This window comes from Copadichromis virginalis, linkage group LG7, assembly GCF_057382275.1.
Source record: "Copadichromis virginalis isolate Kocher_CV1m ecotype Utaka linkage group LG7, C_Virginalis_male_GT1.1, whole genome shotgun sequence".
NCBI classification, from domain to species: Eukaryota; Metazoa; Chordata; class Actinopteri; order Cichliformes; family Cichlidae; genus Copadichromis; species Copadichromis virginalis.
In genome coordinates, this window is record NC_140624.1 from 53,789,036 (window position 1) to 53,811,948 (window position 22,913).

At 40.9% G+C, this 22,913-nt stretch overlaps 1 protein-coding gene across 2 annotated transcripts; it reads left to right on the forward strand.

Moving 5' to 3' along the window:
- The first annotated feature begins 3,206 nt into the window (after positions 1–3,206).
- agpat2 (1-acylglycerol-3-phosphate O-acyltransferase 2 (lysophosphatidic acid acyltransferase, beta)) lies at positions 3,207–21,576 on the forward strand. Of its 2 annotated transcripts, none has more exons than XM_085464184.1 (6): positions 3,207–3,646; positions 11,169–11,302; positions 17,316–17,491; positions 17,602–17,697; positions 18,958–19,030; positions 19,150–21,576. In XM_085464184.1, exons 1-6 carry the CDS (start codon positions 3,462–3,464, stop codon positions 19,305–19,307), a joined length of 822 nt encoding a protein of 273 aa, XP_085320310.1. In that variant the 5' UTR covers positions 3,207–3,461; the 3' UTR covers positions 19,308–21,576. The 2 variants fall into 2 exon arrangements, with proteins under 2 accessions (XP_085320310.1, XP_085320311.1); XM_085464185.1 differs by having other exon boundaries at positions 18,993–19,030; positions 19,150–19,242.
- The last annotated feature ends 1,337 nt before the right edge of the window (positions 21,577–22,913 follow it).

Genomic DNA, 22,913 nt, shown 5'->3' on the forward strand with positions numbered 1-22,913 from the left:
CCTGAAGTATCAGTTACGTTAGCAATCTAACTTCAGTTAATGACATTTTTGATGTGTCTAATAATGACCATGGTGACAGTCATACATCTACAATATATGTCAATGTATTGCATGTTCAGCAATATGTACAGATGGGGTGTACCACTGTGCGAGGGGTGCAATGGAACAGTCTAACTGATAATAGCTTTTATTTCCCGGTTAACTAGAACGCCACAACTTTTCAACTAAATCACACTGTTATACACATACACTGTCAGATTTCATCAGTATTTTAACATTGATCCAACATTTATATAGCACTGAGATTTCAATCTTGACTATAATGATAATGTGGATGAAAACTCTGCATCAGTTTAATGTCATCTTACTATCTGGGGCATTTTATCTACCTCACATCTATACCAATTTAGAATCACCAGATCTCCCCTGTGCTTTGAACCTCAGTGTGTATTTAGTGCAACAGAGAGCTTGGATAACCTCCAGCTCTATTGCAAATTGCAAAATCATGCCACCTTTCCTAAGCAGTGGTTCCACTGCACATTCAGACTGCCAGTTTCCACCGTGTCCACCTTGCTTTACCCGTCCAAATGGATGAACTCATAACCACTGCTACATTATCAAGTGGAGTTATACCGTACACATTTAGTACGGTACCGTACTAAAGATATCACTAAAAGACCTTTAATCTCTTCACTGTTTACCCTCTTTAACTTGGAAAGTCATATATTGTATTTCTGACAATAAATTGTACTGTTAAAAAATTCAACTGTGAACATGTGAGCCATTATATAGATACAGTGGGGCAAAAAAGTATTTAGTCAGCCACCGATTGTGCAAGTTCCCCCACTTAAAATGATGACAGAGGTCAGTAATTTGCACCAGAGGTACACTTCAACTGTGAGAGACAGAATGTGAAAAAAAAATCCATGAATTCACATGGTAGGATTTGTAAAGAATTTATTCGTAAATTAGGGTGGAAAATAAGTATTTGGTCACCTCAAACAAGGAAAATCTCTGGCTCTCACAGACCTGTAACGTCTTCTGTAAGAAGCTTTTCTGTCCCCCACTCGTTACCTGTATGAATGGCACCTGTTTGAACTCATCATCTGTATAAAAGACACCTGTCCACAGCCTCAAACAGTCAGACTCCAAACTCCGCCATGGCCAAGACCAAAGAGCTTTCGAAGGACACCAGGAAAAGTATTGTAGACCTGCACCAGACTGGGAACAGTGAATCTACAATAGGCAAGCAGCTTGGTGTGAAAAAATCAACTGTGGGAGCAATCATCAGAAAATGGAAGACATACAAGACCACTGATAATCTCCCACGATCTGGGGCTCCACGCAAGATCTCATCCTGTGGGGTCAAAATGATCATGAGAACGGTGAGCAAAGATCCCAGAACCACACGGGTGGACCTGGTGAATGACCTGCAGAGAGCTGGGACCAAAGTAACAAAGGTCACCATCAGTAACACACTACAACGGCAGGGAATCAAATCCCGCAGTGCCAGACGTGTTCCGCTGCTGAAGCCAGTGCATGTCCAGGCCCGTCTGAAGTTTGCCAGAGAGCACATGGATGATACAGCAGAGGATTGGGAGAATATCATGTGGTCAGATGAAACCAAAGTAGAACTTTTTGGTATAAACTCAACTTGTCGTGTTTGGAGGAAGAAGAATACTGAGTTGCATCCCAAGAACACCATACCTACTGTGAAGCATGAGGTTGGAAACATCATGCTATGGGGCTGTTTTTCTGCCAAGGGGACAGGACGACTGATCCGTGTTAAGGACAGAATGAATGGGGCCATGTATCGTGAGATTTTGAGCCAAAACCTCCTTCCATCAGTGAGAACTTTGAAGATGAAACGAGGCTGGGTCTTCCAACATGACAATGATCCAAAACACATCGCCCGGTCAACAAAGGATTGGCTCCGTAAGAAGCATTTGAAAGTCCTGGAGTGGCCTAGCCAGTCTCCAGACCTCAACCCCATAGAAAATCTGTGGCGGGAGTTGAAAGTCCGTGTTGCTCGGCGACAGCCCCAAAACATCACTGCTCTCGAGAAGATCTGCATGGAGGAATGGGCCAAAATACCAGCTACTGTGTGTGCAAACCTGGTAAAGACCTATAGTAAACGTTTGACCTCTGTTATTGCCAACAAAGGTTATGTTACAAAGTATTGAGTTGTATTTTTGTTATTGACCAAATACTTATTTTCCACCCTGATTTACGAATAAATTCTTTACAAATCCTACCATGTGGATTCATGGATTTTTTTTTTTTCACATTCTGTCTCTCACAGTTGAAGTGTACCTCTGGTGCAAATTACTGACCTCTGTCATCATTTTAGGTGGGGGAACTTGCACAATCGGTGGCTGACTAAATACTTTTTTGCCCCACTGTATAAGTGTGCAGATGTCTATACATGCATCTTTTACAGTGAAAGAGTGAGCCTGTGGTTTCTGTTTGAATATTTCACCCATGACCAGTGTGTTTGCTTAAACTCCAGTTTAAACACCATCATACCCTACCAGTGAAAAAGCAAACATTACCAACTTGTAAACACAGTTAAGTCATTTAATTTGTGGGTAATATAAAGTCGACATTAAAAAAAAACAATTAAAAAACAAAAAAACATGCTGATCAAAATATTCCATTAATCTTTTTATCACAGTTTTGTTTTCATAAGACTACACATTACATTTTATTCACTGCTTACACAAAGTGCAAATTAGACAGCCTTGCTACTGCCTCTAGTGCCAAGTTTAAAGTCCTTGCTTAGGATATTAAATTAGGATTAATGACCGATTGATCCTAATCTTCCAAATCATGTCAAGCAGAGCTCTTGGACATCGCTGAAACTTCACGATCATCGCTACGGACAGTGTCAGATTATAGCTGAGGACTGGATTATCACTGCTAATCCAATTACACATGGTGTGCTGTAATCGGCTGTGAAACTACTGTAAGTAAGGATGACCATTTGGAGACTGAATAAAAAATTGTGAACATGCACTCGTACCAAATAAATAAATAGGAAAGCTGTGGCTGTACCTAGAAATTATTTCCAAGTTTAAACGCCTACTGGCATAATAATTGATGTGTGGTTTGTAACGCCCAAATCTCTGTCGATACTTGACTATCTCTAGTGACATCGGACCATTTAGTGGTCAAGCAACCGGAAATAGAAAAACTCACAACCGATGACGATTTGACTCCACCTCATGATACCATTTAGCAACAGATGAGCAGCGCTTCATGTTCATTTTGTCGGGCCAGAGTGAAGCACAGCTGCTGCCGTGGTTTCCTGAGGGAATACTTCACTGTGTAAATGTTTGTCGGGGTTGCGGTCCGTCCCTCCGTCCCTTGCACCGTAGCTGGCTGAAACCGTTAGCGGCTTCCTCATCCAGAAACACCCCGCGTGAGTCAGTGCTGCTGCTAGTTTCTGCGGCGGTTTCGCTATGGATGTGCTGTGGATGATACCGCTGCTGCTGCTCATGATTATTCCGCTCCTGATGTGCACCAGCAGCACGTTTGTTTTTTATTTCAAAAAGTTCTTTTACGTGGCCTGGATGATGGTCTTGGCCCTCATCGGTATACCTCTGTGCATACTAAAGAGCGGAGGCAGAGACATTGAAAACATGAGGTGAGTTTTGCAGAAATGTCGCTCGCGGCGCCGTCTGACAGCTAGCCCTCGCTAGCTCGTTAGCTGGCTAGCAACCGTGGTTGTTTATATTGAAGCATTTGGGTTTTTACTCTCAGCAAAAACAATAATGGCCTCATTGTTGCGAGGAGTTAAGTTGGCGTTACAGCAATGTGGCGCAGGAGGTGTTTCCTGCCAAACTGTGTGAAATTTGAAATAAATAAATAAGCAGAAAATGAAGAAATCCCTAATGCAGTTTTCTTTATCATTCGTATGCTACTATTAGCTCGCTTGGCACATTGGCAGTAGCGGCGTGTGGACATTAGCTAAAAATCAGGGCGCTAATGTGACGTTGCGTTCATGCTGGGTTAATGTTTGGTAAATCTTAACGCCAGAAAAGTAATAATATCTTTAGATGACGGATATTTTCAATGTATTTTCTGCAGGCACTTTCTTAGAATCCCAACCCATACAAGTATCCACTAACTTGTGCCCTCTGAACGTGTAATCCAGCACTGTATCCGCTCAATTTGTCCTGTCTCTTTAAATCTGTGTGTGTGTGTGTGTGTGTGTGTGTGTGTGTGTGTGTATATAAAGGAGTGACTCATTTATTGAATCCATAGTTACTAGTAGTGCTGATTTAACTTTATATTTCTGTCTTATTCCACCTCATTTCATTTCTGTATTTTATGTATATAAGTTTAGATTAGTTATTTATAGTTGGTTTACACAGCGTTGTGTATGTATGTGTAATGTGTATATATAGACACGTGTGTGTGTGTGTGTGTGTGTGTGTGTGTGTGTGTGAGAGTGTGATTTACATTGCTGTGCTTGAGAGCCACCATCTACCGGAACCAAATTCCTTGTATGTGTGTGCACATATATTTGGCCAATAAACACGATTCTGATTATCTGCCTCAGTTTACATCTGTGTTGGGGGCAGAATGTTAAACATTTTACACCTGACACCAAAATCAGTCACCAAAACTGATCCTTACTGTAGGAATGTAACGCATCTTCAGTGTTGGTGTTCACGTTGTAGGGGGTGTTGTTGTGTGGTTGGTTAAATCTAGTCAGTGGTGATGGCTTGCTGCACACAAATGACTGCATTTCAGTAATTACCCTGAAGAGACAGATGCCAGATGGCACTTTCCCCTGATTGGAGCTGGGTTACTGAATAGTTATGAGACCCATCCTCAATGCAACCTCACTTGGCCCTGAACTGCTGACAGCAGCAATGTCGGTTACAACAGCAGACCTTACTGCCTCAGTGCTCCAGGAATAACAATGTCACGGTCATGTTAGCTGTGCCAGTGGTGTCATGTTGCACCAGTGTACCGTTCTATCAGTGCAGAGGTTATCTGGACCGGTTGTCTGTGACAAAGTGACCGAACTGAGGTCAGACCTTAGATGAATGAATAGACTTTTTGGATGGATATTTTACACGGCAGACAGGACTGGAAGAGAGAGCATTGTAATTCAGAGGGTTCTGTCACCTAAATTTACTGTTACACCAAAGCCTGAAGACTTGCTTTCCAGTCACTTTACCTCTGAATTAAACCTGTAGGCCACAGCAGGTATCCCTGAGTTCGCTCACTCAATAACATCTGTAAAGCATCAAGTTACAGCTTGTTGTGCTTTCATTTCTTGAAACACATCCATTAATTTACGTTTAATTGAAACTGTTTTATCCGTCACTTATGTGAATGGCTACTTCTGGGTAGAGCAGGGCGATATGGCCAAAAATATTTATCACGATATATATTTGAAAATTTGCGATAACGATATAACTGACGATATAATTGATGCGAGACAAAATACAACTCCACAACATTACTAGCGCAAAAAGACAACCTTCCATTTATTTTCACTTCAACAAGAAGCTGGTTTTTATGTACATTAAAGCTTTATAAAAATGTAACCGTGCAAATGCAAATTCCTTGCTGACAGTTTAACCAAAAGGCATTTCCAGTAGAAATGTGCTGACATATCCTGAGCATAACCATGTATAATATCCACTGAAGTTAAAAAGAGGTGCTTTGCAACATTAAACTGCAGTGTGTAGTACGTATTTTTCGGACCATAAGGTGCACGGGATTATAAGGCACATTAAGCGAAACAAAGCAGTCAGAAATATCAAACTTTATTAAACTCATTCTTCTTGCTTCCTCCACTTCTGTACCATTGATTCATTAATGTTGAATTCTCTGGCAGCTGCTCTATTCCCATGTTGTTGCAGTATATTAATGACTAACCTCGTATTGTGGATGGATTATCTCAGTTGTTCTCCTGACTGAAGTTTGGTCCGTTTACAGCATCCTGCCATGCGATTGCATTTGTCGCCAACTATCAGGAACTTTAACGTTAACTTTTATAAGTGGAAAAGTGTTAGTGTTCGTCCTCCAGCTTCACTGTTTATGTTATGCTAACATAGCTGTGTCGCTAGCGATCACGTAGCACATCATTATATACCAGCTAGCCCAACTTCAGTAACCCTACAAACATCACTGCTGTTTAGTTTCCTGTCTTCATTTATGTTGGAAGTGATAGCAGAGATGTACGTTTGAATTTTTTCAGAAATCTCTCAGTCAGAACATGCTATATCATGCTTAGGTAACTAGCGAAACTAGCAAGCTAACTTCCGCTAGCTTCCTGCTAACTTCTAACTCCGTTAAATGTAATAAATTTTGTTTTAATGGATGCCTGGAAGCTAAACTTCATAGTTACACCTGGTAAAGCAGCAATGCTGATCGTTTTACTAAAGATGAAAGAATTTAGACAGTTTTTAACGCTCAGTGATGCTGCAGTGTTGTTTGACCTGAAGCATACAGAGTTTAGGACCCAGATTACTCCCAGATTTAAGAGCATCTTAGTCCGACAAATACGACAATAACGATGGCCGCTTGCATGTTCTGCAAAAAAAATGTGCTTTGTTGTGTATCTGATGGACAAACACCAAACCAGTTCCACATCACGGAAGTTGCACCATTTTTACAAACCAATTCTGGTTCATCTGTTTCACTCAACAATCGGCCATGTGCGTATGAAAACAAAGGCACTGCGCATGCGCGTTTTACTCCCATTCTATCGCGATATTTCATTTTCCTATCGTTGCCTAACATTATACCGGTATTACCGTGAACGGTATAATATGGCCCAGCCCTACTTCTGGGTATGGGTTAGTTATTAGGTAGGATCTCATGACAACAGATAAAGGACGGGTTTAGTTTTCTCACTCACAATTGCATGAGCTCATGTTCTGTGCTGTGTAATGGTGTCGAACATCAGTGGGAGATTAGTGGCCCTGTCTTTTTCGTAAAGGAGTAATATTGCCACTCAACTTACTGTATTGAAAACAACCAGTTTTGTTTTTTTTTGCCATAGTATTTCTGATGGAAGTAATTGTTAGCTCTGTCACCCTGAGACTGTGATTAGATGCCTGTCCTTTGGACAACCTACTGACCTTAAACTTGTGAGTAAACTCAATAAGATTGGCAGTTTTACATTTTGGCAAAACAGGTCAGGCTGACCTTTGGAGTGGCCACATTGCATATGATTTGTCCTCTTGTTCAAATTTGATTGCACTCTCAGGGTTGCAGATAATGAAGTGAACCAAAGTAAATGCTTAGTGGACTGATCATAAAATATAATTCAACAGCGGTCACTCATTACCCTTGAACATAGAGTTGCTGCAACACTATATCGTTGCATAACCTGTGGCTTTTACTTCAGACCGAATGTGTTATCACTGCACCACTATGTTGTAAGATAACCAAAAGACTACTCTAGTTTAAAGGTTAACAACATTTTTCCTGTAGATTACCAGTCAAGCGCAAGTGGAAACAAAGTCTTCTACAGTCATCAGAAGATAGTGCTGAGAAATAGCGTACCACCACTTACTACTTTATATTTTGCTTATAAGGAGCCGGACTGTGTTGCATTTTTATTTAGAAGTGGTTGAGTAATGGTTCTGCCTGAAGGTTGCTTAAAACATAAAAAAGGGCACCTGTTATGTCCACACATTATAACTTATCAAAGAACCAATTTTAAATTGTTCAAATGGTGAAGAACGATTGTCTAAGAGAGTTTAGGCTGTGTTGAAGAATAAAGCTGGTCATACCAAATATTAACTTTGCAGCTTGTTAGAATTGCGCAAACTCAGTTTTTTTTTTTTTTTACTCTTTATGTTGTAGTTGCATGTATGCTTGCACATTTCAGTAAATACAGTACTTATGTCCTATATTTCCTACCAAAATCTAAAGACATGAATTGTGGTTCAAGACTTTTTTTTTTTTTTTTTTTGCTGTATTTTAGTAAGAAACTAGGTCCAGTGTATATTTGAAAAAAGAATAATCTGGTAGTTCTTTTTTTATTTTTTTTATTTAATTTTTAAAGTGTAGAGTAGAATCACTATAAAATTCTTAAAAGACTGCATGTGAGGCCTTTGTCAGCAGAAAAGGGTGTGAAATTTATAAAAAAAAAAAAAAAAAAATACAGTTAAAATTTTTGCCCTTCATATTTTCCAAAGCCCTCTAGCAAACCGAACTGGAGTCTTTGCTGGACCAATTCTAGGTCCTGAGCCTTATGTTTGACACTCCTGCTTTCGAGTTGGCAGTATTGAGTTGGGATGTGCCTAAATCCTTAAAGCTGCTCCTTCATGGCACATTATTAGCATTAGTGGTGTAGTTTTAATGAGTATGTGTGGCATCAGATGCACGTTATGGCTGAAACTTGCTCAAAGATGGTTTTAAGTAGTTAGGTAGATGTTTTAGTCCATCGACACATTTTGTGTACAGTCATGAAACTGAGCTTAAATGAAAGCAGAGTTGAAGGTGAGTTTGGTTCCTGTAATAGCTGGTTTAGCAAGAAAACTACCCCATGTTACAAGAAGGATAGTTTGTTGTTTTTGTGACAGCAAACAGAGGGAATATGATTCAGGGATGAGCAAGGTCTCTTTTGTAAGTATTATGTATAGTATTATGTATAGCCTCTTCCTGAGGCCGGATTGGTAGTGCCTCTGCTCTTTTTCGGAGAAATTTCATTCAGATTATTGACAGAAGCCAGTTTTAGTGTGTCACACAGCTAGTTTGCTATCCAAAATTAGTGGTACAGTTTAGCATGGAGAATGTTATGGGAGTATGATTGTTCAGCTGCAAATGTAAAGTAGCATTTGCATGATGTGTGAACTCTGCCTGAGCACATCATGGTTGTTAAGAATCACACTGAAAGTTTTCCAAGCCAAGGGGCACCTTGGATTTGTCTTAACAGAGGTCAGAGCTGTTATCATGTTTGTGTCTATAAAGGTTAAGCTTTACAAGTCCCAATAGATCTCATCTGGTGGATCAGACAGTTTCAGGCTTTTAATAGTTGCAAGGGGGAAAGAAAAGCTTTAAAAAAATGGTTTTGTTAGATCATCAAATCACATTTATAAACAAGCACATGCTGACTAACAAACAGCTACAGTAATCACGTCATTATTGAACTTGAGTAATCATGCACAGTGCAGCCCAAAAAAAACCTTGTTTCTGTTGAATTTTTTTTCTTCTTCTTCCCTTTTTTCCTTGTCCATTGCCTCATTGCATCAGCGAACCTCAGGTCACGAATGCCCTGACAGTAGGGCTGCACGATTTTGCATAAAATGAGAATCACGATTTTTTTTTTTTTTTTGGCTTAGAATTGAGGTCACGATTCTCTCACGATTTTCTTTTCCAATCCATCCATCTTCATCCGCTTTATCCGGGGCCGGGTCGCGGGGGCAGCAGCCTAAGCAAAGAGGCCCAGACCTCCCTCTCCCCAGCCACCTCCTCCAGCTTATCCGCGGGAATACCAAGGCGTTCCCAGGCCAGCCGAGAGATATAATCTCTCCAGCGTGTCCTGTGTCTGCCCCGGGGCCTCCTCCCGGTGGGACATGCCTGGAACCCCTCACCCAGGAGGCGCCCAGGGGGCATCCTTGTCAGATGCCCGAACCACCTCAGCTGGCTCCTTTCGATGTGGAGCAGCAGCTGCTCTACTCTGAGCCCCTCCCGGATGGCCGAACTTCTCACCCTATCTCTAAGGGAGAGGCCAGCCACCCTTCGGAGGAAGCTCATTTCTGCCGCTTGTATCCGCGATCTCATTCTTTCGGTCACTACCCACCGCTCGTGGCCATAGGTGAGGGTAGGGACGTAGATCGACCGGTAAATTGAGAGCTTCGCTTCTTTTCCAATATAAATATTTATTGCACTTATTAACTGCACATTAACTTCGCAACAGTTGAAACTGAACATAAAAACAATAAATAATCATAAAAACAACAAATGACTCACGTTTTGTTGTTGCCGCAAAATGTTGTACTGCTTGAAATTCCGTCTCCACCGTTGCTCGACGCTGCGAGTATAGAGCAGGTAGTGCAACAATAGAAAAATAGTTGCGGGACGGCACTGTGTAGCGTTGGTCTAGGGTGTTGATCATTTTCCTAAATCCCTGGTTTTGCACAGTGTTGATGGGAGCCATATCTTTGGTCAGGTGATAAGTAATAGCCTCCAAAATTTCTTTGTGCCTGCGGGAGTTCGACGGGTATAGGGAAGCGCTGTATAAGGTTCCCGTTATTGATGTTTGGGTGGTTGACCGGGACGGATTTTCTCCTGTCACTTTTTCGTCATCTCTGACGTGCTCTCCGTTGTTTTTTCCCTGCTAATTTTAGCATCACACAGCACAGCTTCTGTATCGCGTGGTATAAGGCTCCGCCCTTGTCATTTGTTGAACAGGAAGAGTGAGCGCTTGTTTTCATGCAGATTACGTCCCGGATAAAAATGCGGTACAGTCGTCGGTTTTTTTTTTTGTTGTTTTTTTTTTTTTAAATCGTTGTCATTTGGAAATGAGATCGCACAGAAGTATGAATCGAGATCGCGATTTTCTAACGATTAATCGTGCAGCCCTACCTGACAGTTTCTAGTAAAATTTCCTTGTAACATGTTTTTTTTCTTTTAACCCTAACTGCAAACAGATTACTTTTTTGTGATACTTGGAGAGCGCTCCCATGGAAGCCTATAGTTTTGTGAGTTATTGTAAGGTCAAAAGACGGCTGCTTTTGTTGTTGTCAGCAGACTAGCTCTGATAAACGAACTCTTCACTACCTGCCTATCAGAGTAAGACAGATAGTGACTATCTTGCAACGAGATAAAAAAAATTAAATGTTCAGATAAATAAAAATGTGCATCTACTTTGACTAATCACAGCCTGTGTGTTCTTTTATGTAATGTTTGTCTTGAGGCAGGTGGATGAACATTGCTTTGTCAATGGTTACTGGAGCGTTATACTTGGTGAAAGTAATTATTTCCCCAACCAGGAAAAAAAACAATGCTTAAAGGGGTGTTGAACATGATTAATTTAGCCTATGTGTTTAAAGATAGTTGTGATTATATTGCCTGACACATTCCGCTTTTGTTTCTACCTTTCACAGGGCTTTGGTTAGTAATATGCAATACACTGGCATCATAAGTAACCAGTACATACTCACTGTATTTAACCTTTTTCTCTCTTTTAGGATCATCCGTTTCATGGTTCGACACGTCAAGTATTTGCTGGGTCTTCGATTTGAAGTGAGCGGTTGGGAGCATCTGCAGACCGAGGGTCCCTATGTCGTCATCTCGAACCACCAGAGCTCCCTGGATGTTTTGGGTGAGTCTTTTAGTGCTTCTCTGAAGACGGACGTTTTTGATATTGATTTAAATGCTTTCAAATACAGTCATACAATCAATTTCTTTTGGCATTTTAGCAAAAAATATAATTGGTGAAGCAGATAGAAAGGGCATGTGGATAAAGAGAAGGGTGTGCAGTAAAGGTCCAGCTGGCTGGGAATTGCTGGGATCCTGCTTGGGGCATTTGCACCCATGCAGGATGTCTTTACTGCTCTGTCACCAGGTAGGCCTGTTTGATGACACACTTAAAGGTTATTTGAAACACATTCAACTCTCTACTTATAAATGGTCATAAACATCAGATTGAAACGTGTTGAAAGTTTAGCAGTGACAGCGTGTCTCATCTGTTTCTCACTATACACCGACTTTTAATCTGAGAGGAAGAATGAAGCAAGGCAGTCATGCGGACGGCAGATTTGTCTCAGCTGTAGTTTTTGTGCTTTTAAGCCCTACAGACTCAAGAAAACAAACCAAGAGTAGGAAAAAAGAGAGAATCCTCACCAGGGAAGAGTTGTTTTACAGTGAGTCCAGTTCATCCTGAGCAACTTGATACCAGATATGATGCATGCGGTCCTGAACATTTTAGTTGGAGGAGCAGCATTCCTCTGCAGTAGATGCATGAGTCCCAGATGGAAGAATTGTACCGTTAAGTAGGGCTGGGCGATATATCGAGTTTTTAAAAAATATCGATATATTTTCATACGAGATATAAGATGTGACAATATCGTTTATATCGATATAGTCTATGTTACGTTATAATTATACTTGTGGAGCCGCAGGTTTGCCTCTCTTTCGTCCACTTTTGTCTCTACGCAACGTTACTCGGCCTCGCCTCTCCTGCACTGAACACAACTCCCCCTCCCCCATAGCTTCACCTGCAGGCAATGACAAGATGAAAGCGGAAAATCTCCGTTAGCGAGTTACCGTGCGTGGGGCTGGATGGCGTCAACGTGTTAGCGAGCTAACCGCGCTAACGAGCTAACCGCGCTAACGACATGCAGCCCAGAGGGGCTGCACGGCCTAAAATCCTTTCCTTTTCTCAAAAATCGACAGTGCGCCTTATGTATGAATTCTGGTTGTGCTTACTGACCGCGAACCGATTTTATGTGGTACACAGCGCTCAGCAATCTGTCAAAAAATGTTTTAATATGACTTTGCTAAGCTATGGAGCTGCACCGCTTGATGGATTGTCAGAGGATTACGGCTACCGGGGAGGAGCCTCGCGGAGTGATACGTACTGTGTGTGTATAAGGACCACAAATGGCACCTGTTCAGAGAGGTGGTGCAGCTGTGAAATCTGTCTCTTTGTTATTATGCTCAGCGTCTATTAGTTTACATTTTGACTGCACAATTGTGAGCTTTTTGTTATGCACAAAAACAACATTGTTTTCTTTTATTTATGGACCATGATTATTTAATATATGCTGATAATTTATTTTTGAGTAATATCTACGCTGTATGTAAATAAAAGTGCCCGTGTGACATCTGGGACACAGTGTGACTAAGAACTCTTTTTGTTCTTAACTTATGGCTTTAAAAAAAAAAAATCGAGATATATATCTTATATCGCCATCCAGCTAAAAAATATCGAGATATGAATTTTGGCTCATATCGCCCAGCCCTACCGTTAAGCTCCAACCATGGGAATTTTTGAATCCCACCTTAATATACGGTACATGTGACAAATCTCTACCTCATGACCTAAAGTAGGAAAGGAAAAGCTGATATTGAGCCTCGTCGACTGATGGCTAATTTAATGTCTGCTCCAATCACACAGGCCGAGAGACCAATCAGGGACCCAATAGGGCTAAAAATGTATTTACCTACTGGCTTTAGGAAGGCGCTTTTGTGTCTTGGTGAAATTGAACACAAAGAGGTTTAGGATTACTGTGATTGCGCTGGTCACTAGCAGATTACTCTCGTCACCTGTACATTTTGTAAGATGGATGATGCCAACTTGTCTGCAAACAGTTGCCAACTATTCACCAAGCAGTTAAGAAAATTTGAATTGTAAACACAAACTGAAAATAGGAAAATGTTGTGCTTTTGGAAATGTGTTCAGTGGCCCAACTTTACTTTGGAGGCATTTTGCAGCTCCAGTTTATCGCTCTTCTTCAAGTTTTACTACCAGTCTGTGGTTAGTTCCCCGGTATCTACAGACAAGTTGGCTTCTTCATGCAAACCGCTGGCAAAACCACAAAATATGCATATTAAATAATACAAGAACGAATCTTGAATATCAGAAGAGTTCATGTCACCTGTATTCTGGTCAGCATGTAGTGATAGCTAAACTCAAGCCTGTGTGAAAGCACAAAAGCAACCAGCTAACTGGTACAGATGTTTGCAGTTGGCTCAGTTCCTGCACATGTAGTACCAGATGCAACTTGTTTTTGTGTCAAACTTTATCCTTGGTCTCTCCTTTTGAAAGTCATATACTACTATCTAGAGCAGGGCGATATGGCCAAAAATATTTATCACGATATATATTTGAAAATTTGCGATAACGATATAACCGACGATATAATTGATGCGAGACAAAATACAACTCCACAACATTACTAGCGCAAAAAGACAACCTTCCATTTATTTTCACTTAAACAAGAAGCTGGTTTTTATGTACATTAAAGCTTTATAAAAATGTAACAGTGCAAATGCAAATTCCTTGCTGAAAGTTTAACCAAAAGGCATTTCCAGTAGAAATGGGCTGACATATCCTGAACATAACAATGTATAATATCCACTGAAGTTAAAAAGAGGTGCTTTGCAACATTAAACTGCAGTGTGCAGTACGTATTTTTCGGACCATAAGGTGCACGGGATTATAAGGCACATTAAGCGAAACAAAGCAGTCAGATAAATCAAACTTTATTAAACTCATTCTTCTTGCTTCCTCCACTTCTGTACCATTGATTCATTAATGTTGAATTCTCTGGCAACAGCTGCTCTATTCCCATGTTGTTGCAGTATATTAATGACTAACCTCGTATTGTGGATGGATTATCTCAGTTGTTCTCCTGACTGAAGTTTGGTCCGTTTACAGCATCCTGCCATGCGATTGCATTTGTCTCCAACTATCAGGAACTTTAACGTTAACTTTTATAAGTGGAAAAGTGTTAGTGTTCGTCCTCCAGCTTCACTGTTTATGTTATGCTAACATAGCTGTGTCGCTAGCGATCACGTAGCACATCATTATATACCAGCTAGCCCAACTTCAGTAACCCTACAAACGTCACTGGTGTTTAGTTTCCTGTCTTCATTTATGTTGGAAGTGATAGCAGAGCTGTACGTTTGAATTTTTTCAGAAATCTCTCAGTCAGAACATGCAATATCATGCTTAGGTAACTAGCGAAACTAGCGAGCTAACTTCCGCTAGCTTCCTGCTAACTTCTAACTCCGTTAAATGTAATCAATTTTGTTTTCATGGATGCCTGGAAGTTAAACTTCATAGTTACACCTGGTAAAGCAGCAATGCTGATCGTTTTATTAAAGATGAAATAATTTAGATAGTTTTTAACTCTCAGTGATGCTGTAGTGTTCGTTTCACCTGAATCTTACTGAGTTTAGGACCCAGATTACTCCCAGATTTAAGAGCATCTTAGTCCGACAAATACGACAATAACAACGGCCGCTTGCATGTTCTGCAAAAAAAATGTGCTTTGTCGTGTATCTGACGGACAAACACCAAACCAGTTCCACATCACAGAAGTTGCACCATTTTTACAAACCAATTCTGGTTCATCTGTTTCACTCAACAATCGGCCATGTGCGTATGAAAACAAAGGCACTGCGCATGCGCGTTTTACTCCCATTCTATCGCGATATTTCATTTTCCTATCGTTGCCTAACATTATACCGGTATTACCGGGAACGGTATAATATGGCCCAGCCCTACTACTATCATTATTCTATGTCACAATGGTTATACATAACAATTCCTTTTTTTCTGGATCTAAGTAGCTACTATTTCTGAGCCGTACTCCAATTTTAACGCTCGTTCCTTTGTATGCAAACAGGAACTGGGGAATATGTAAATAATGACAGCTACATTGTGGGTTATGCCATGCGAAAACACTTTGTGATCAGACTGCCAGATTGTCTGCGGCAGCCGTGATGGAGCCAGACTGTGATCTGGTCTCATCCTGTCACAGTTTAGTTCTTCTCAGCCAGCAAACAGTGGAGCAAGACTTTAGCTGTGCCACCATCTACAGCTTTATAGCTCAGTTCATTAAGGGAAAGTCTGCACAGGCTACTCACAACTTATTGGAACCGAATGTTAAGGCCTTCCAGGTGTATCTCACTTTACACTCCCACCTACTTAAGCAACGGTCACCTTTTCTGGTTTGTCAGACAGGCAGTAGGCATGTTAAAACTAGGCCAATTGTTAGATTACTGCATTCCAGCTTTGTGTTGGTACACAGTGCTTGTCAGAACAGAACAGTTTTCACAACCTCTGTTGATACAGGATCACGTGCTGTTTGCTTCTCAGCAAGCTGAATAATACAAAACCTGGTGAAGAAACAAAGCACGGGCACAGAAAGAACCTGTTACATTGGTATGGGTTTTTAAACATTCTTTACATACTGATCACTTACTGTATGAATGAAATGTAGGCCTCGCAGAACCCTGTCTGAGCTACACACTGGTCGGAAACAAAAGCATGTTGTAGAAAGGCTTCGATTCCTCTTTTATTTATTTTCTTCAGCTTGTATTGTTGATAGTTGAGATGTCTTTTAACAGTATCTCATTCTTCCCTGTTCTAAACCTGAGTGTTGAGGGACGGTTTCTCTCCATCAGTGTGTGGGGGAGAGGGTTTTTCAGCACCGGTGAGTGATGAGGGCAGGCTCAAGGCCAGGGTAGTGATAGCAGGAGGAGAGCTAGGCGTCTAATTAGCACTGACAAAACTCAGCATGCGGTTTGTTTGGCGTCCAAGTTGCCATGCCGACTGCTTCACCCCAGCCATTAGGAGATGCTGATCCTAGAGCAGATGTTATATTAGTTTCTTCACCTTTCTGAGCTGCTTTTTCAGCTTGGTTTAAATGCATCTGCTCACCTGCTGTTTTCAGAGTAACATCTTATAAAGAGATAAGACAAAGAGGCCAAAGCATGGATGTTTTCATCTGGTCACTGATCCTTCTCTGAATGAGCTCCAGTCAAAAGGCAGAAACATGTGATTTCAGTTTGGGTGTTATCCCCTTCTAAGAAAGCGCCACTTCAGACATGTAGCGGTGCTACAAATATCCCATTCTGACCACTTATCAGGGTTCATATCCAGCTCTTCGTGGAGGTGGACTCTCTGCTTTGAGAGGGCGTATTTTTAAAGTCTCTATGGTATAAGTGCATTGCATTTGGGGTATTATTTAATGACTGAAAGGAAGACAATTTATTATAGTACAAGTTCTTATTGACTCTCTGTAACTTGTCATATTAGCAAACTTTGAAGCTACAAAGCAGTTGCTCGTAGAAAGCTGTGCGCTTAACTGCAATGTCTTTAACTTTTATTTTAATTTATTATTTTTATATTTTAGTTTTAAAAGTAGTTTTTGTGAAAACTGTCACCACAAGGTGTCACCGTTTCACTAGGTTGTAGTATAGCATTACATTTTTATTTTTTTATGGACATTTGAAATGTGTTTAATTTTGAGAAACTGCAGTCTCTGTGCTCTTCTAGCTGCCAAAATAAGTCGGGTGCGTGTGATAGAATCATGAACTCTTTACAAGTATTGAGCTAACATCTGGTATATCTCATTTTGGACACAGCAGATTGGACTTACTGCACCATCTTGCGGTTCAAAGTGGTATTACATGGAAGTACAGCCAAGCCCTGTTTGTACTACAGTTGTCTCTCATACACTGCACAAAGACATCTTGGAAATGGAAATGATGAGCTGTTGTTTCTTTGCCAAAACCAAAAAACCCCACTATGTACATACAGTAGCTGTGATGGTTCTAAAAGTTTCATGATCCTGACGGTTAAGTCTCGTTTTGTCTCTCAGGCTTGATGGAGATCCTACCAGACCGCTGCACCACAATTGCTAAGAAGGAGCTGATCTATGCCGGTACAGTGGGCCTCATTTGCTGGCTGGGCGGGATCGTCTTCATCAACCGCAAGAAGACGAGCGATGCCAAAAGCGTGATGGCTGATGCCGCCAAAACCATGTTGGACGACCAGGTAACCTGCCTCCAGTTAACACAAGAAACATCTTCATCTCAAGGTTCTGTTGTAGTCTTTGTTAGAGAATGTGAGCTGGTTAAATCAACCTTGTCTTATGACTTTCACAGATTCGTCTGTGGGTATTTCCAGAGGGAACCCGTAACCAAAATGGCGACCTGCTGCCCTTCAAAAAGGGTGCTTTCCATCTGGCAGTGCAGGCACAAGTAGGTTTATTTATTTGCTTTAAAGATCTTAAATCTTACCTTGTACGTAGAGTGAAGGAGCGTTAGAGCTCTTCTAGCTTTTTGCTTCATCCATACATGTAAACATCCTGTTTATTCTCTTTACTCTGTCAGGCTGTGATGATTCTGTTGGTATTTCAGGAAGCTTCTGCCAGCTTAGGGTTCCCAATAGTGAGGGGGCCGATTCCAGACATGTGGGGGAGCTAGCAGACTTATGTGGGGCAAGACTAAATTATGAAATCATAATTTAGTAGAGAGCACAGCTTGCAGCCAGGTCATTTTCTATGATATTTTTTCGGCATTGTGTTTGACACAATGCTAGTGCGCTCTCACAAAGTGATTGGTGGGACAGCAGCAGACATGACCTCCAGTTCAGAATGGCTGCAGCTCAGCTGTGCAAATTTATGAGCTTTATCTCTGCGTGCATGCAGGTGGGAGGTCTCTGTTCTCCAGTTAATTCATATTTTCATAGCAACACTCGGGGTCAGAAAGGTGGGATAAATTACACATACGCAAAAAGAAAAACACTCTCGAATGAGACCTAGCCATGAAGCTACAACGGTGTGTGCATGTGTGAACCCAGATTTTGTAACTTGCAGCTGAAGATCGATATCAGTCGGGTTCAGATATGCACCAGAGTCTGCAAAAATAAAGCCCTGCTGCTCCTCGTTAGAAAACACATTAATATTTTGGTAAGAGGTTCTTACGCTTTAGAGCGCTTGCTAACGCATTCTCCAAACAGTGTTTAGTGGATGTTAACAAAAGCACTTTGTTTGCATTTGAAGTGCCGGAGTAACTCCATTTGAAATGTGTTGAATACAGTCTGTTTCATCTTTCCCTGATGGCTTTTTTCTTCTTCTTTTTTACACACTTGAGACTGTTTCTCTCTCTGCATTTGCTTCTGCTGAGTTAGGCCAGCCTTTTCATTCGTACCCGGCCGGCCAGATTGAGTGGAAACAGGACAGCCCCCAGGGGGAGCCGCGTTTGGCTCAGTCAGCCCCGCTGAAGGGCCACTCGGGGCCTTGAGACAGAGCAACTCGGCCTCTATTAGCGGGAGTGGAGGAGATGGAGAATGCTTGTGTCATGCTGAGTTTGTGTGTGTTTGAAGAAATGTGCTGCTGGTTTAATAAGGCATTTCGGCCTTTTTTTGATTGGTTTAGAAAGCATTTCCTTTTAGGGCTTCTTTTCTGTCTTTCTTATTTTTGCCTTCGTTTTTTTTTTTTTTTTTTTTTTTTCTTCCAGGTACCCATCATACCTGTCGTTTTCTCCTCCTACAGCAACTTCTACCTACGGAAAGAAAAGCAGTTCAAATCAGGTAACTGTCCTCAACTTTTTAATTTGTGTTGGGTCAAATGACAATAACATTAAAACAACAGCTTGATGTTCCCCGAGACTCCTGACTCTAAAGTTTTTTGGGGTTTTTTGCCCCTGCAGGAATCATCAGATTGAAGATCCTTCCAAAGATTGAGACAAAGGGGATGACTTCAGACGATGTGGCATCCCTGTCTGACAAATCCTTTGACCTGATGCGCGCTGCCTTCCTGGACATCTCTGACTCCATAACCCGGAGCAACGGGCCCGTAAGGCACTGAACATTGATCTTCCACCCGCCCTCTGTTTTTTCAGCCCCATGTCTGAGATCCACCCCTCCCCAAGGCCCCCCCACTCTCCGCCCCAGGTTGTCCCACCGCCTTCAGGAAACAATGTGACACAAGTCTTTTTGTGACGAAAGCTCTTCATGTCTAGTTGACGCCTGGTCCGGTCCACCTCTGGCCTGAGCACACAGCACAGTCAGTCCTGACCCTCACTGTCGCAGCAGCAGCTGCTCTGCACTTTGTGAGCGGAGTGACGGACGGCGAGCCGAACAGTCTGGGTGTGTGTTGTTCATGCATGCCTTTTGGATGGCTCTGTCCACCTTTCATCCTTGCTTTGGAAATCTCAGCTTTCTTATTGTCTTACTTTATTGCTGTTTTCTACTTTTCTTTGGTTTTTTATCTTCACCTGCTTTTGTTCGTTTTGCCTTCTGTTCAGCAGATAAACTTTGCGGGGTGGTTTTTTTTTTTCCTGATCATAAATGTCAGTGGATATTTATGTTTTCCTCTCATGCTGCCTTGGTTTTAGTTCTCTTCAGATGCTTAAACAGACATACACAAAATCAAAGTACCCCATCTCATTTCTTCGCTTTTAGTTTTTTTCTGTTTCTCCCCTTTATGCATTCCAGTCTTTTGCCCAAAGACAAAAATGAGTGCGGGTCTCCACAAAGTGCGGAGCGTGTGGAAGGAAAGGACACCCACGACTTTCTATAGCTCTGTCGCTCTAGATTGAACTCTGTATCCACATTGGCTCATCAACCCAATGACCAATAGCTCCATGACACGCTTCATGATGTCAGAAGGCAAGGAATGCAAGATACCGTGTATAACAACAGCACCCATCTGTACTGGATTTATGGACTTCAGTGAACTGATCAGTTCTCAGTGTCGTATGTTGGTGTATCCCTGTACATTCTTCCAGTTTGTCTCTCTCTCCAAAAATGAATTGAAGCAACCGGTCTGCAGCAAGTGTCCTCCAGCAGTGCTCTAAACTCAAACTCTAATTTCACACTCTTGCTTTGTTGTTGTTGTTTTGTTTTTTCAGGATCACCTTTATGCTCCTACTCATATACAAAGTGTCAAAAGAAGTGAATTCTTTAAGTGCAATGTCCAACTGTTTCAACGTTACTACTGTTCCAAAGTGCGAGCTACCTGCTGTGCCATGACAAAGATGTTTTGGGAGGTTTCCAATGTGCGTGGGGTGGTTTATTTTTGTTTGTTTGTTTGGGTTGTTGTTGTTTGTTGTTTGTTTTTTTGTTTTTGTTTTTTAATTACTATCTCCTTACGGTCTACTTAACTGGTGACCCCTGAAATTATTTAAGGCAGTTCTTGCCATAAACAGGGGGAGGAAACCTATGAGATGATTTAGATCTCTAGTATTTGTTCATTTATTAGGATTAAATCAAGGAATCCCAAAGTACTAACAAACTCAAGGATCTAATGACTGAAGATGTGTTATGTTGATTGGGTGTGATGGGAAGCCTGTTTTTTTTTTTTTTTTTTTTTTTTTTTTTTTTTTTAAATCCTATGAGAATAAGTTATTATATTTAGTTATGATGTTCTGATTATTTAACCTCACTGGAAACTATTAGATTATTTAAACAGGAAAAAGTGCAAAAATTTGGCCTGAATTTTGATTGTTGGCATCATTGGGTGAGTTTTGGTTAAAATGGATTTGTTGTATGATTTGTACTGAAAATGTCTTCGGACCACTGACTGAACCGCTTTCGTTTACACCCAGGTCTTAGTTTCACTTCGCTCAGAGTGCAGCCACAAAAATTGTTAATTCTGCCCATCAAACACAATCTGAGAATGTACCACAGCATTCAGGACAGTTGTTTGTTACTAATTGCAATTTTTGAAAAAAATGACTTTTGCTTTCTTTATTAAAACTGTGACGTTGCTTTGCATGTACTTGGCATCAAATGTAGGTGACTTATTGGGTTGAGCACAAGGCATTAGGCTTAGTCTAACCTTGTTGTGCGCACTGACCTCCTGAGGAGCTCATGTGAATGGATTTATGGATACTTTGGTAGTATGCCCTGCTACGTGCGTTGCTGTTCGTAGTTGAGTGCACTTAGTGAGCCCTGCTTTGGTGACATGTGAGAGTCTGATTTCAGACAAGTTCCTAATCCAGTTTGGATCATAAGCCCTTACTATTAATCAATACTAATAACTCACCAACCTGTTCTCTATTATTATTATTATTATTCCTATTATTTTATGATTATTATAATTTTTTGTTATTTTTCTTTTTTCTATTCTTTTTTCTATTTTTTTTTTTTTTTTTTTTGGATGGGGGGGGGGCTGTCTAAGACCAGTTTATACCTTTGCAGCAGGTGTTTCGAATGTTCAAAAAGCACTCTACCAAATCGGTTTCTTTCCAAAAACGATCTATACCATATACATTTATTTAGTGGAGTGTGCTATCCATTTATTCCCTGTTCATTGTGTGTGTGTGTGTGTGTGTGTGTGTGTGTGTGTGTGTGTGTGTGTGTGTTGGGGGTGTTTTGTACAACAGATTGTGATTTGTTAGCTTTGGCTAACAGGCTCTGCAACAGTCCTGCCTGTTTAATTCCCCCCCCCCCCTTTTTTTTTTTTTTAAATTTATATATATATATAAAATCTTTTGTTCCCCCCCCCCCCCCCCAATAGGGCCGTTGTTTACAAACTAATATGTAAGATATTGGAAAATATTCAAAGTATTCTTAAAGCACTTTTCATGCCGAGTTCTCGTGGGCGAAAAAAGTTTGTTTTCACCAAAGCTATTAATGTGTAATTTAGATGGATATGAGAAACAGAGCTGACATCCTGCAGAGCTGTGTGTGTGTGTGCGTGCGCGCGTGTGGCCCTTTATTGTATGTGTGTACATATGCACACATGGTATAGATGCCCATTATAAGTATCTGGTTAATATTTAATGTAGTGTTCTTGATTTCACATATTCTGGGTAAATGTGAATGCCTTGCATAACATTAAGTAAATAAATTCTTTTTGTTTTTTCTTAATTGGTCGTGTACTGAAATGCCTGTCTTGCCCTCCTCTGGGACTCATTTTAAAATCAACAGTGGAAAAGGTACTTACTGTATGAGACTCGGCAGTAATGGCTTTAATCTGAGGCACGACAGAACTTAGTTTGTTCCAGCTGTTTCTAGAAGTTCTCAAAGTTCACCGCACACCATCAGACCAGATCCACACATAAGCTTCGTACAGTTGCAGCAAACTACGCTCCGACTTAAAGTTGGGGCATAACGACCTGGAGGTACTTTGTTTCTATTTTCACTTTCTGCTACTTCATATTAATATTCCACATTAACTCTGTGACATTTGACTGCGTGTTTGCAGACATGTTGCACTGTGAAGCACAAAAAGTGTTCTGAGACCTAAAACCTTTTAATTTCATGGAGCAAAAAGGGGGGAAAAGACATTGCATTGATGTACTTTTAGGGAATTATGAATTTTCTAGAATGATTTCTGATTCTAAAGCAATGATCCCATTTATCTACAGAAAACAATCATTGTACAAAACTGTATCTATGTAAAGCATCATTTCTCATAATGTGGACTGTAGATATATATATTTTTTCCAAATCCCATTTTTCCTGG

What these genes read in the sequence shown, in the direction of transcription:
- agpat2 (XM_085464184.1), top strand. Translation starts at nt 3,462, where the DNA reads ATGGATGTGCTGTGGATGATACCGCTGCTGCTGCTCATGATTATTCCG. An exon ending in AGAGACATTGAAAACATGAG is followed by an intron (nt 3,647 to 11,168) that starts GTGAGTTTTGCA and finishes TCTCTCTTTTAG; the next exon opens with GATCATCCGTTTCATGGTTC. An exon ending in GAGCTCCCTGGATGTTTTGG is followed by an intron (nt 11,303 to 17,315) that starts GTGAGTCTTTTA and finishes TTTGTCTCTCAG; the next exon opens with GCTTGATGGAGATCCTACCA.